The sequence below is a fragment of the Myxine glutinosa genome, chromosome 3, assembly GCF_964187855.1.
Source record: "Myxine glutinosa chromosome 3, kmMyxGlut1.1, whole genome shotgun sequence".
Classification (NCBI taxonomy): Eukaryota; Metazoa; Chordata; class Myxini; order Myxiniformes; family Myxinidae; genus Myxine; species Myxine glutinosa.
In genome coordinates, this window is record NC_136263.1 from 104,586,504 (window position 1) to 104,599,846 (window position 13,343).

The 13,343-nt window shown below is 43.0% G+C and overlaps 1 protein-coding gene across 4 annotated transcripts in view; it reads right to left on the bottom strand.

Annotated features, from left to right (window-relative positions):
- Positions 1 to 13,343, bottom strand: part of WDR11 (WD repeat domain 11) — a 107,610-nt gene that overhangs the window by 30,999 nt on the left and 63,268 nt on the right. For all 4 annotated transcript variants that reach the window (XM_078774372.1, XM_078774374.1, XM_078774375.1 and 1 more), the window contains one exon: positions 6,857 to 7,034. In XM_078774372.1, the coding sequence (XP_078630498.1) occupies positions 6,857 to 7,034 (178 nt within the window). The remainder of the gene's footprint in view (positions 1 to 6,856; positions 7,035 to 13,343) is intronic.

Genomic DNA, 13,343 nt, shown 5'->3' on the forward strand with positions numbered 1-13,343 from the left:
TTGTCTTGCATCCTCTGCTCTTTCCACCCCCTTCCCTCCCCCCACCCCCCAAGCTGCTGCAGGGCACACACAGTCCACCATCAAGTGAAACTACGTAAATCCAGGATCACTGCTCACCGACACTCATTTGTTCCTCCTTATTCCCACCTATGGAACCAACTTGCACATCCACAACTATTGGGGATGCCTCTTCGTGGTGGTTGTACCCCCCAATGCAAATCGGGAGCCAAATCTTCCCTGCTACCCAGATTCGTCAGGGCAGAGAGGTCATGGTCAGAGTGCCGATCAGTCCACATGGACCGGCCATTGTCATTCTCTCTCTCTCATTCACACACACACACTTACTTTCTCTCTCTCTCTCTCTCTCTTTCTTTTTCTTTTTCTTTTTCTTTTTCTTTCTCTCTCTCTCTCTCTCTCTCTCTCTCTCTCTCTCTCTCTCTCTGCTGGTCGTTGGTGAGTCGTGCGTGGGTGTGGCAATCATGGCTGCTGTGTGTGAGGAGCTGTGAGTACTGTGTTGTGTTGTTGCCTTTCCCATCCCCCTTTTCACTCCCTCTGTGTCTTTGTACGTGTTTGTGAAGTTTTCCCCGTGTTTTCCTTCTTCGTTGAGACAAGAGAGAGAAAGAGAGCGCGCACGGTGAGTTTGGTGCGAGTCCTAAAGAACCTTGTGTTCTTCGGGCCTGTGCTCTGCTTGTCGTGTTTTCATTATCGTCGTTTATCGGCTCCCTTATTCTATTTCTTTTCATTTTACCTTCGCCTGCAGGCTTTGCTTGCGATAGGTTCTATTTTGTTTTGCTTTTTCAAATATTTCCTTAGTTTTGGTTCATTTATCGCTATGGCAAACAGTCGTTTGCAGAAAAGCATTTACGAGTCACTTACTCGTAAAAATGGGGTAATAGTTAGTCCACCCGACGGGGTTCGGGTCGATGACGTCGTGATGGGCTTGGGTGAACTCGTTGGTTTTGAAAATGTGTTAGCAGCTTCAAAGATGAACCAACGAGTTGTTGTTTTTCTTTCCGAGGAGCGCTATGTCGCTCAGGCGGTTGAAACTGGTTTGTCCTTACCGCCAGATATTTTCGTTAACGTTAGTATGTTGGACTCACCCGCGGTGAAAATCACTTTATCTAATTTACCGCCTTTTGTTAAAAACGAACAGATTTTGTCCGTTTTAACACAGTTTGGCACCGTGGTGTCAAAAATCTCCATGATTCCCTTCCGTTTGCGTTCGGATTCTACAGTCCGCCATATCATGTCCTTCCGGCGGCACTGTTACATGGTGTTAAAAAACAATGCTCAATCGCTCAATGCCTCAGCTACGTTGGTCGTTGAAAATCGAAATTATCGAATGTACATCGCAACAGAGACAATGACGTGTTTCACGTGTGGTGCCTTCGGACATTTAAAAGGTGCTTGTCCGAAGTGTGTATCCGGCGGCACATCTAGACAGTCAGGAACAAATGCCGATCCTAGTGGCACATCTAGACGGACAGAACCAAATGTCGATCTTCGCAATGATAATGGCGCGTCTGGGACGGCAGATCAGCCTTCACATTCGAGCGCGGAAATCGATAATTCACCGGCTGATGACGCGGGTTTTACTACCGTGTCCTCCAGGAGGAGTTATAAAAGAGGAAGCGGTAATGAGGACATACAGGCGAGCGTTTCGAAAAAGATAGCGCCGTCGAATGAACGTAATGTTTCTCTTTTAGAAACAGAAGCTCCTGCAGCTGGTCTTCTGCTGCAGAATAGGTTCAGTGTGTTTGCTGAAATGGAAGAAGACGTTTCCGTTCATTCCTCTCATGAACAAGGACGAAGCGCAATGCCCCAAGATGTTGTGGTAACCACCCCGGTTACTGAAACTAAAGTCAAGAACCACAAACCTGCTCTCGTCCCGCGCCCTGCTGACGATGAAGTGTCTGAGGTAATGGAGGAAGAAGAAGCAGCAGCTCCAGAAGGAGAATGCAAAGCCTCTGATATAAAAGCGTTAATCCCTGTTACGGTTTTTAAAACTCCCGCTGTGGAAACAGCTGCACCTTTAGTAGAAGACGATTTTCCCGTTATGAGAGCATCGGTTTCGGTGTGTGGGGGAAAAAATGAAGACTTTCCAGATTACGACTCAGATGGGGCCTCGTCGCTCGCCTCTAGTGCTAGTAGCGAGGTCTGGAATGACCCAGCAATAGCCAAGGAACTGGAGGGTGATGATGATTTATCACCCACGGAAATTCTAAAGTTTCTTCAGGACACCTTTCGAAAGAAAAAGGTTAAAATTGTAACCTTCTTCCCGAACCTGTCTGGCTTTATAAACTCCTCAAGACGTCTCCTCCTTAAGGCTGAACAACTTGGTGTGACTGAGTCGCAAGTTTTTCGCCTTAGAAAGTGTGTATTGAAAGCTCGGAAAGAGCTACAAGCACACCCTAACTTCCCTTTACATGATAAACCTTCCCTGCCTACACCATGACCTTCTCTGTTGTAACTTTAAATATAAATGGGGGACGTTCACCCCTGCGTAAAGCTCAGGTAAAGTTGCTTGTCGAGCAAAAACATTTCGATGTTGTTCTTTTGCAAGAAACAAGATGTAGCTCTTCGTGCATGAGCGAATGGACTCGCATCATGAAAGGACAGTGGTTCTTTAGTAGCTTGACCTGTCCTAGTGCTGGAGTGGCTATTTATTTAAATCCTTCTTTCTGTCCTGAAAATGTCACTTTTAAGGAGATTACTAAAGGGCATTTAGTTTCAGTTAATTTCTTTTATAATGGTTATAAACACACTTTCATAAATGTATATTCACCCAGTACGAGCACAGAAAGATTAGCTTTTTTCACACAGTTAGAAATGTCCCTCACACACCTTGATTTTGATGGCCTTGTTTGTCTGTGTGGGGACTTTAATTGCACACTGTATCCCACCCTTGATCGTAATGGAGAAGAGCCCCACCCATCAAGTACAACACCCTTAAAGAGAGCATTGTCCAAATTCTCCCTTATGGATGTATGGAGACTCCAGAACCCATCTGCACGGCAATACACGTGGTGCCGATGTGCAAATGGCCGGCTATCTCTTGCAAGGCTAGACAGATTTTACATCAATAATGACTCTTTAAACGTCATAGACCATGTCGACGCCACCCCAAGTGGTTTTTCGGACCATCACATGGTTGTTCTTCATATACTCTCCCCGGCTCGAAATCGTGGCACTGCCCATTGGACCTTCAATGTGAGTCTTCTGCAAGATGACGCTTTTCCGGTCGCCTTCCGAGCCTTTTGGGAAGCTTTACTACTACGGAAGCCTTCCTACTCCTGCCTCATACAATGGTGGGACAATGCGAAAACCCATATTAGGACCTTTTGCCAGCAATATAGCTCCTTTTGTACAAAGAACGAATCTGCGCTGCAATCTCTAATTGCCAAAGAAATATTGTCTCTCCAGTCAAGCCTCCCAGCTCCCAGTGCCGAAAGGACTAGTTCTTTAATAGCAACGAAGAAAGCACTCCTTGCTCAACTCTGTGCAAAACAAGCCAGAGGGGCTCTAATAAGGCTACGAATGGAGAACTACAGCTTTATTGATACTCCTTCCAAGTTTTTCTTTGCTTTGGAAGCACGAAAAAAGAGAAACCAGCAAATAACTTCGCTGCAGGCACCAGGAGGCCGAACAACGCACGATCCAAAAGACATTAGAAGCTTGACAAAACAATACTTCTCTGACTTGTATTGCGCCAGAAACACTAAAGAAGACATGATTCGTTCCTTAACCACTTCTTTGCCCACCTTGTCCGAACCTGCATGTCAACAACTTGACAAGGAAGTGACTCTTGACGAACTCTTTACTGCGTTGCAAACTTTGCCCACAGGTAAAGCTTCTGGACTTGATGGAATCCCTGCAGAGTTCTACAAAACCTTCTGGGATTTGTTGGGACCTGAGTTGCTTGACCTCTTAGTTGATAGCCTACGAACAGGCTTGTTACCAATCAGCTGTCGCAGGGCTATACTTGCTCTCATACCTAAGAAAGGAGACCTCCAGCAGCTTAAAAATTGGCGTCCCATTTCGCTCCTCTGCACGGACTACAAGATTTTTTCAAAAGTTCTTGCCAACCGCCTCAAACCTCTGATTGGGGAGATTGTACACCCCGATCAATCCTATTGCATCCCTAAAAGGACAATACACGATAGCATTTTTATTGTACGTGACATGATTGACATTTGTATTGCTGAACATAGAAATGTTGGTCTGGTGTTTTTAGACCAAGAAAAAGCTTTCGACACGATTGATCACTCTTATCTCTTTGCAGTTTTACGGGGGTTTGGTTTTAAGGAAAATTTTATTTGTTATATCAAAATATTGTATAATAATATTTTTAGCTTGCTCAAAGTTAATAACATCTTAAGTCAGCCTTTCCCTGTTACCAGGGGTATTCGTCAAGGGTGCCCCCTGTCTGGCCTTCTATACTCCCTATCAATTGAACCTTTACTACATCGTTTACGCACACGGCTACAAGGGTTTTATCCTCTGCCGTTAGAAAATCCCGTAAAGACCATTGCTTATGCGGATGACCTCTGTGCAATTGTGTACTCCGATGACGATGTTCGCGCTCTGGTTGAGTCTGTCGAGGAATTTAGCCTGGCAAGCTCGACTAAAGTTAATTGGGAAAAGAGCAAAGCTTTTTACTTAGGTCCACGGAATGAAACTCCCCCTCCAACCCTACCAGGGCACCTTGTATGGACCAATGAAGGAATACACTACCTCGGTGTCTTTCTTGGAACTCAAGATTTTATTTCAAAAAACTGGGAGTCGCTGATTACCAAAACCGAGCAGCGGTTGATAAAATGGAGGGGACTATTGAGGCAGCTTTCCTTCCGGGGTCGTACTCTGGTCATTAATAATCTCGCGGCATCAATGCTCTGGCATGTTTTTAAAGCACTGCAGGCCCCAGGTTTTATCCTTAAAAAACTTCAAAGCTCTTTTGTAGATTTTTTCTGGGGGGGAAAGCACTGGCTCCGGCCAGGAATACTAAGCCTGCCGACTGCAGAAGGTGGACAGGGGCTAATAGATGTGACGAGCAAAGTGATGGCTTTTCGCCTCCTTTCAGTACGAAGGCTTCTATACTCCGACGTCCCATGGAAAGCCTTTGCCCATTGTTTGCTTAGGCAAGCTGGGAAACTTGGCTATGGTGACGAGCTTTTTCTTCTCGACGCGAAGCGCGTGGATATGACATCGGTCCCGTTGTTCTACCGAAGCATGCTGGAAGCGTGGCAGGCTGTTTCTTTTCGCCGCGACACCAGTGCTTACTCCCTTCAGATGTTTTTAAATGAACCAATATTTTTAAATTCTTTTTTTGATGGGGTCTGTAGTGACAGATCTTTCATGCAAAAGTTTATTGATGTCGGCGTTACCAGAGTAAAACACCTCAGGAACCCCCTTGTACATAGATGGAAGCCAGCTGCTGACATTGCCGTGGCCACCAGTGTGAGGTCCATCAGAGTCATTGGCAGAATTTTCTCTGTGATTTTACGGACCTTTAAGCAAACCGGGTTAAAATGGGACCCAGACATAGAAGATGCCCTCCATCGATCCCAATGTCCTTTCCCAAATCTTTTAATTTTATTTCAAAGTTTTAGGCTCTTTAACCAGATGGAGAAATCCTCAGTGTACAATCTATGTGTTCTCACTCTTTTTCCTGGCAAACCTGCAGAGCCACAAGCTCATTGGCGAGCGCTGCTCCAAGCTAACCGTTTCACAACAATAAACTGGCAGGTGATGTACAAAGAACCTACTGTCAAGCGCTCGGGTGATCTACAATGGCGGTTAGCGCACCATATCCTGCCTTGCAACATCCTGTCCCACCGTATATGTCCTGAAAACTCGGAATTGTGCCCCTTTTGCGACACCCCAGAGACCATTTTTCACATTTTCATTGAATGTTCAAGGTTGGCCTCGTTTTTTAAAATCCTGTCACGGGTGATCCGGGGGCTCGGTTTGACTTTTACACATTGTGTTTTCATATTTGGTTTTAATGTTTTGTATCAATGTAAAAATGAATGTCTTTTAGCAAACTTTCTGTGTTCTGAGGCAAAACTTGCCATTTATTTATCGAGGAAACGAAAACTGCAGAACACTGACGTTTTAGCTGATGACGTTTTAACTGTTTTTAAAGCATTGGTTACATCGCGTGTTCTTTTTGAGTTTGAAACTCAAGATCCTGCTTTATTTAAAAATCGGTGGTGTGTGAAACAATCCTTATGTGGTATGGTTGGTGGTGTTTTAACAATCAATTTATAAATCTAAAGTATTGCTTCTCTGTTACCCCTTTCCTTCCTGGTTATTTCTTTTTGATGCCTGTACAAACATATCTATCTATCTATCTATCGCTATCTATCTATCTATCTATCTATCGCTATCTCGCTATCTATCTCTCTCTCTCTCTCTCTCTCTCTCTCTCTCTCTCTCTCTCTCTCTCTCTCTCTCTCTCTCTCTCTCTCTCTCGTTGCATCCTGATCTATTCAGTGTACTAACTTTTCAACGAGCCTCAACTATGTATACAAAATAAAACTAACCTTGTGGTGGCATCCGCTTTTTCCACCATAACAACTAATTCAAATGCAAGCAAAAAGACAAGTGAACCTGACAATATTTTCGGAGTAAAGGGTTTTTCATTATTTTGGCAACAAAGCCAATCATTACAGCTAAAACAAATGCTACCAATAAAAATAGACCGCCCAGAATAATTGTTGACAATAAAAAGACAATGACATGGTCGGCTGCACAGAATTGTTAACATAAGCTTGCTGCAAATTAAATGGCAGTATACAATATAATGTGATTACGCAAATATTATACAAACTGTAACCTTGTTTTCTTGACGTACCAGTTAATTCTTGCTCCTGCATGTGGAACGTTGAGCCCCGGAGGGTCGTGTCCATCACGCGAATGCAGCCATCATCATCATCGCAAGCCAACACTGCCTTGTCCGAGCTGCTCCAGTCACCATCAGAAATACGCCATGGCACTGTGCGTCCTGCCCTCAAGCTGCTCACCATGCGCACCTGTGTGAGATCAGGACAGTAGTATCACTATCACAGCAGTATCACTATCACAGCAGTCTCATCAACCAAAATAATGGTGACTCAGCTAAGCAGAAACTGTGTCTGCCCTGTGAGAAAAGTGCTTCAGGTTCAGAAAGTAGATTAATTACTGGATTCATGTGACCAAATTCTATGCATGAACAAAATCTCAATATTTTATGCCCTGATCCAGCCAAGTGAGCTTCAGGAAGCATGGTCCTATTTTTATTCAGTACGTACAATATCATCTTACTAAAGATAAATCAGGAGGATTATTTCACAATAAACCTCCCGCTCTATCTGTGGTAAAGATTCCTTATGAAGGCCCTCATCTGTCCAAACCAAAATAGGTCCAAAGTATAATATATATATATATATATATATATATATATATATATATATATATATATATATATATATATATATATATATATATATCTATATACATATATATATATATCTATATACATATATATATATATCTATATACATATATATATATCTATATACATATATATATATATCTATATACATATATATATATATCTATATACATATATATATATATCTATATACATATATATATATATCTATATACATATATATATCTATATACATATATATACATATATATATATATACATATATATATATATACATATACATATATATATCTATATATATATACATATATATACATATATATATATATACATATATATATATATACATATATATATATATACATATATATATATATACATATATATATATATATATATATATATATATATATATATATATATATATATATATATATATATATATATATATTATATATATATATATATATATATACATACATATAATAATAAAAGTGTCCCTCCATCCGTCTCCTCCATAACTCCAAAACCATTAAACCTAGCGGCCAAATGGACCTCCAACAACAGACCTCCAACAGAACACCTGGACCTCCAACAGATTGCAAGGATGAAAACTGGGTGTTTGGGTGTGTTTATAACATCCTTTTTGAAGATGATTAACGAGGTGCTCGTAAGAAAAAAAATCTGATGTGGTGGTTGTACCAATATGGCGGCCCACCATCTTGGTCAGCCCATTGCACCTTGCTAGGCTCTTCAGCCGCCATTTTGTTTCAGCCTACTCAAACGTGCATTGCCTTGGAAACACGATCGATTATCATTTCATAATTGAAGCATATCATCAAAATCTGGATTCGGATATGAGGATTGGATGCTGTAGACTAAATAATGTCCAAATCTGGAGTGAAATCTGACTAAATTTAACCATATCTTGCAATTTTATAACTAAGTGTATATATGCATTTATTTAAGCGAGGCTGGGATTCTCATTCTGGTGTTGGTTTTCGAAAATCTAACTTAATAATCGTTTTTAACTTCATTCTTACTTCCATCGGAACTGCTCAGAGACGCGTTTTTTGAATGAAACGATTTTGCAAAGAACACTTTTTTCGTAGTTGAGACAGCTGTTACTGTTACAGTCAATTCTGAATTTAGAATTTTGAAGATCAGTTCGGATTAAGAATGTGTGGAGCTTATCGCATTGTGGTTTTTAACCGTGTGCGGAAATGAAATAAAGGGGTGGCGTAAGTTGGGAGGTGAGGGGGGAGTCGTGGGGGTAGGACCAGTTTTTTTTTTTTTTTTTTTTTTTTTTTTTGTATACAAGATCGAGGCTCGTGAAGGAGCGAACATTTATCACACAGAAAGACAAACCGACAAACCGACACATAACCGACAAACCAACACATAAAACAAAAAGCATCGGGAGCGGTAGACAAGATGGGGAGAGAGGGGGAAGGACACAAACACAACATTTGAGAGCAGGAACCGAGAGACATGGAGACATCGAGAGATCTGTGGGAGGGAGAGGGCTTTGGGGGGAGGCATGGGAAAGGGGGTGGGAGAGGCATAAAACATATGGACACTGCCAGGACTACCAGGAAAGAAGTTGGAATTACAAACAAGATGGATCTGGGGTGAATTAGTGGGGGTAGAAAAGATCAAGGTTTTGGATGGGGGAAGATAAGAGATGGTGGTGAACAGCTGTTTTAAAGACCTGGAGGGAGGAGTGGGATTGAAGGGAGTGTGGGAGTGTGTTCCAGAGGCGGGAGAAAAGAGGAATGAAGGAGTGAAGGTGAGCAGAGAGCCGAGATTTTGGCAGTTTAACCATCAGAGGCTTGCTGGCAGATCTTGTGCGACCTGTAGGAATATTTGGGGGACAGAGCACAGAGAGAGCTGGGGGAGCAAGGCCGGAGAGGAGTCGGTAGAAGACAGAAAGACCACCTACCTGCCTGCGGTGAGTGAGTGAACTGCTAAACTGCAACTGCTAAACCAGAAAGCATCAGAAAATGCAAAGCCAGTCCGTGCCCGTTTGTATTCAGACAGATTCATCTTCTTCTTCTTCTTCTTCTTCTTCTGGATGCTAAAAATAACGAAAATAGTTTTTAAAAATACAAAATGAAAATTGATGATTTTATGCAGCTTTGACCTTTGAGCTTTAGATCTAAAAAAAACAAAAAAACACTAGAACTCAACTCGATCTTACAACAATGTGCCAATTCAATTATTAAAATATCTGCTTTGAGATGCCCTTCACACACACAGTGTGTGTGTATGTAAATCATCTTTGAGATGTTTCTACACCTTGATTCGAGTCCACCTGTGGTAAATTCAATTGATTGGACATGATTTGGAAAGGCACACACCTGTCTATATAAAGGTCTCACAGCTGACAATGCATATCAGAGCAAAAACCAAGCCATGAGGTCGAAGGAACTGTCTGCAGAGCTCAGAGACAGGATTGTGTCGAGGCACAGATCTGGGGAAGCCTACAAAAAAAATTCTGCTGCCTTGAAGGTTCCCAAGAGCACAGTGGCCTCCATAATTCTTAAATGGAAGAAGATTGGAACAACCAGGACTCTTCCTAGAGCTGGCCGCCCGGCCAAACTGAGCAATCGGGGGAGAAGGGCCTTGGTAAGAGAGGTGACCAAGAACCGATGGTCACTCTGGCTGAGCTCCAGAGATCCTGTGTGGAGATGGGAGAAACTTCCAGAAGGACAACCATCACTGCAACACTCCACCGATCTGGGCTTTATGGCAGGGTGGCCAGACGGAAGCCTCTCGTCAGTGAAAGACACATGAAAACCCACTTGGAGTTTGCAAAAAAGCACCGAAAGGACTCTCAGACTGTGAGAAACAAGATTCTGTGGTCTGATGAAACCAAGATTGATCTGTTTGACCTCAATTCGAAGCATTATGTCTGGAGGAAACCAGGCACCGCTCATCACCTGCCCAATACCATCCCAACGGTGAAGCATGGTGGTGGCAGCATCATGCTGTGGGGGTGTTTTTTCAGCAGCAGGGACTGGGGGACTGGTCAGGGTTGAGGGAACATTGAGCGGAGCAAAGTACAGAGATATCCAAAATGAAAACCTGAAACAGAGCGCTCAGGACCTCAGACTGAGCCGAAGGTTCACCTTCCAACAGGACAATGACCCGAAGCACACAGCCAAGACAACGCAGGAGTGGCTTAGGGACAACTCAGTGAAGGTCCTTGAGTGGCCCAGCCAGAGCCCTGACTTGAACCCAATCGAACATCTCTGGAGAGACGTGAAAATGGCTGTCCAACGACGGTCCCCATCCAACCTGACAGAGCTTGAGAGCATCTGCAGAGAAGAATGGCAGAAAATCCCCAAATCCAGGTGTGCAAAGCTTGTTGCGTCATACCCAAGAAGACTCGGGGCTGCAATCGCTGCCAAAGGTGCTTCAACTAAGTACTGAGTTAAGGGTCTGAATACTTATGTCAATGTGATATTTCAGTTTTTATTTTTAATAAATTTGCAAAACTTTCTAAAATCCTGTTTTCTCTTTGTCATTATGGGATATTGAGTGTAGATTGATGAGGGAAAAAATGAATTTAAACGATTTCAGCATTAGGCTGCAACATAACAAAATGTGAAAAAAGTGAAGGGGTCTGAATACTTTCTGAATGCACTCATTGCACTGCATGCATATATATTATATTATATATATATATATATATATATATATATATATATATATATATATATATATATATATATATATACATATATATACGTATATATACGTATATATACGTATATATATATATATATATATATATATATATATATATATATATATATATATATATATATATATGTCGGGCAGGGGGGGCATGGGGGGCACCACGTGTCCCAGGGCACCTGAGAAATATATATATAATTGTCTTTCTTTTGCTTGCTTCAAAAAAAACTACATTCAATTGCAAAACATGTTGTTTCACGGCTCGGTCAGATCCAGCCTTGGAGACGTTTTTCAACATCTTCCAAAGGGAGAAAGTTATGGGAATAGTTGCCATTTAATTCTTGTTTGCCATCAAGTTAACCTCGAGCAGAGTATGAGTTAATATGTTTCCTTTGATTTGTATGTGCCTGGCTCAATATGTTTTACTGCCAAATGTAACACAAGGGATCTTGTTTATGAGAACGCATTGCTGGGCCTTGTAGGCCCAGCTTGTTTGGAATAAGAGCTTGAGAAATATCTTACTTTCACACACATCTGTGCCTTCAAACTCAGGCCTCTCTTGTCTGAGGTCATTACTTCAGCGGAGAGTTTTTTAGACTGTTCGATTATATAAGGAATCTTGTTTCAGAGTATTTTCAGTGCGGCTCGGATTTGCACTGCCTTGTGTGACAAAGCTCTGCGGGTCCGAGACGGGCTCCACAATTGTGTTTTGTTCGTTTCATTAAACCGCTCTTGCTGCCTCAAACATGCCTCTTCTTGAGTTCGAGAGGTAGCCCGACATATCTGGTGCCGTGACTCGGATACATCCAGCTACAGGTCGGGGAGGGCTCCTCAGGTCGGGAAGAGGCAAGGCCAGCGCTGACAATAATAGGTTGAGGTAAGCATATTTGCACACCTAAATTGAAAGCCTCTTCCCTTCCCCATGGAACCTCTATCGGCTGTACCTGAGCGTGTATCTCGAACCAAATTTAAGCAGAGCATCAGTGGGTTAACGAATCGAGCAAGGAGGGTGCCCGAGGTTAGGAGGGATAACCCTCAGGTTAAGGAATACCCCGGCGTGGGAGTAGGTAACTAGACCCCGGCGTGGAAAGAAGGCTAGACCCCGGCGTGGGTGGATAAGAATAAATAATAGGTATAAAGGCTAGACCCCGGCGTGGGCATTGATGAGTATTTTAAGTTAAGCTAGAAAAAGAAGGGACAACCCCTTTTAGGAATGCCCCGGCGTGGGTGAATAAGTGCACATCCAGTGCGTTTTTAAGGTGGGCATTGGGGAGAAAATGCATACCCGAAGGAGGGAGTTCTGACAATATGCTACAGGCAGCACAAGTATAAGCTCTTTCCGGACAAGAGATGAGGTTATATCTGCAGAAGTAACAGAGAGGATTATAATGCACGAGGCGCGTGAATCCAGTTGTGAACGCACGAGCCGACGTGCAGGCAGGTCGCCATGGCGACGTGGTAACGGCCCTCACGGGGAACCGCGAGGTGGGACGGAATAGAGACGGGAATGCGGATATCCCATGCTGTGCACGGCATGGACGCATTCGGGTGGCCGAGGCAGGCGTGGGAAGATTATAACGAGCCAGAGACAATGATTAAAACAGCGAGATATGAAAGGAAAATGATGCAGCCAGGCGTTGTGGTTGCACCTTTGTGAACAACACGAGTGATGAGATGGCTTGGAGTAATGTGTTGTGGTGAGCACATGTATGTTGTGCGCTGAGTGGAAGTGGTGCTGCATTGTAGAGCATGCCTCTAAGGAGGGCTGTGGGATGCCAGAGTTGGAAGCGTTTCGTTTTGTATTTTGAGGGAGATATCGGTGATTTTCATATTTGGAAATATGAACCGTATGTGATTTCTGGAGAAGGATAAATTAAACTGGAAGAAGAAGAGCACAGCTACCAGGTCGGAGAAACCTGGTAGGCAGGAGAAGTGCTGAGGCAGGTGGAGCGCAAGAAACAGGACAGGTGAGCCTGAAGAGGGGATGGATAGGCTCACAGCAAGGGGCCAGGTATTCACAGGTAGGAAGGATTGGAGACAAGTGACGCGTGTGCATGAATTTATGCTGCATGGTATGGAGAAGTCAGTCACATGGTATGTGTGTATAAGGGAACGAATGATTCGCAATACGTTGCATCGGTGGGAATGGGAGTGACGGTGAAAGTGCGCACCGAATCAAAAAATGGCATGACGATCTCATATCTGA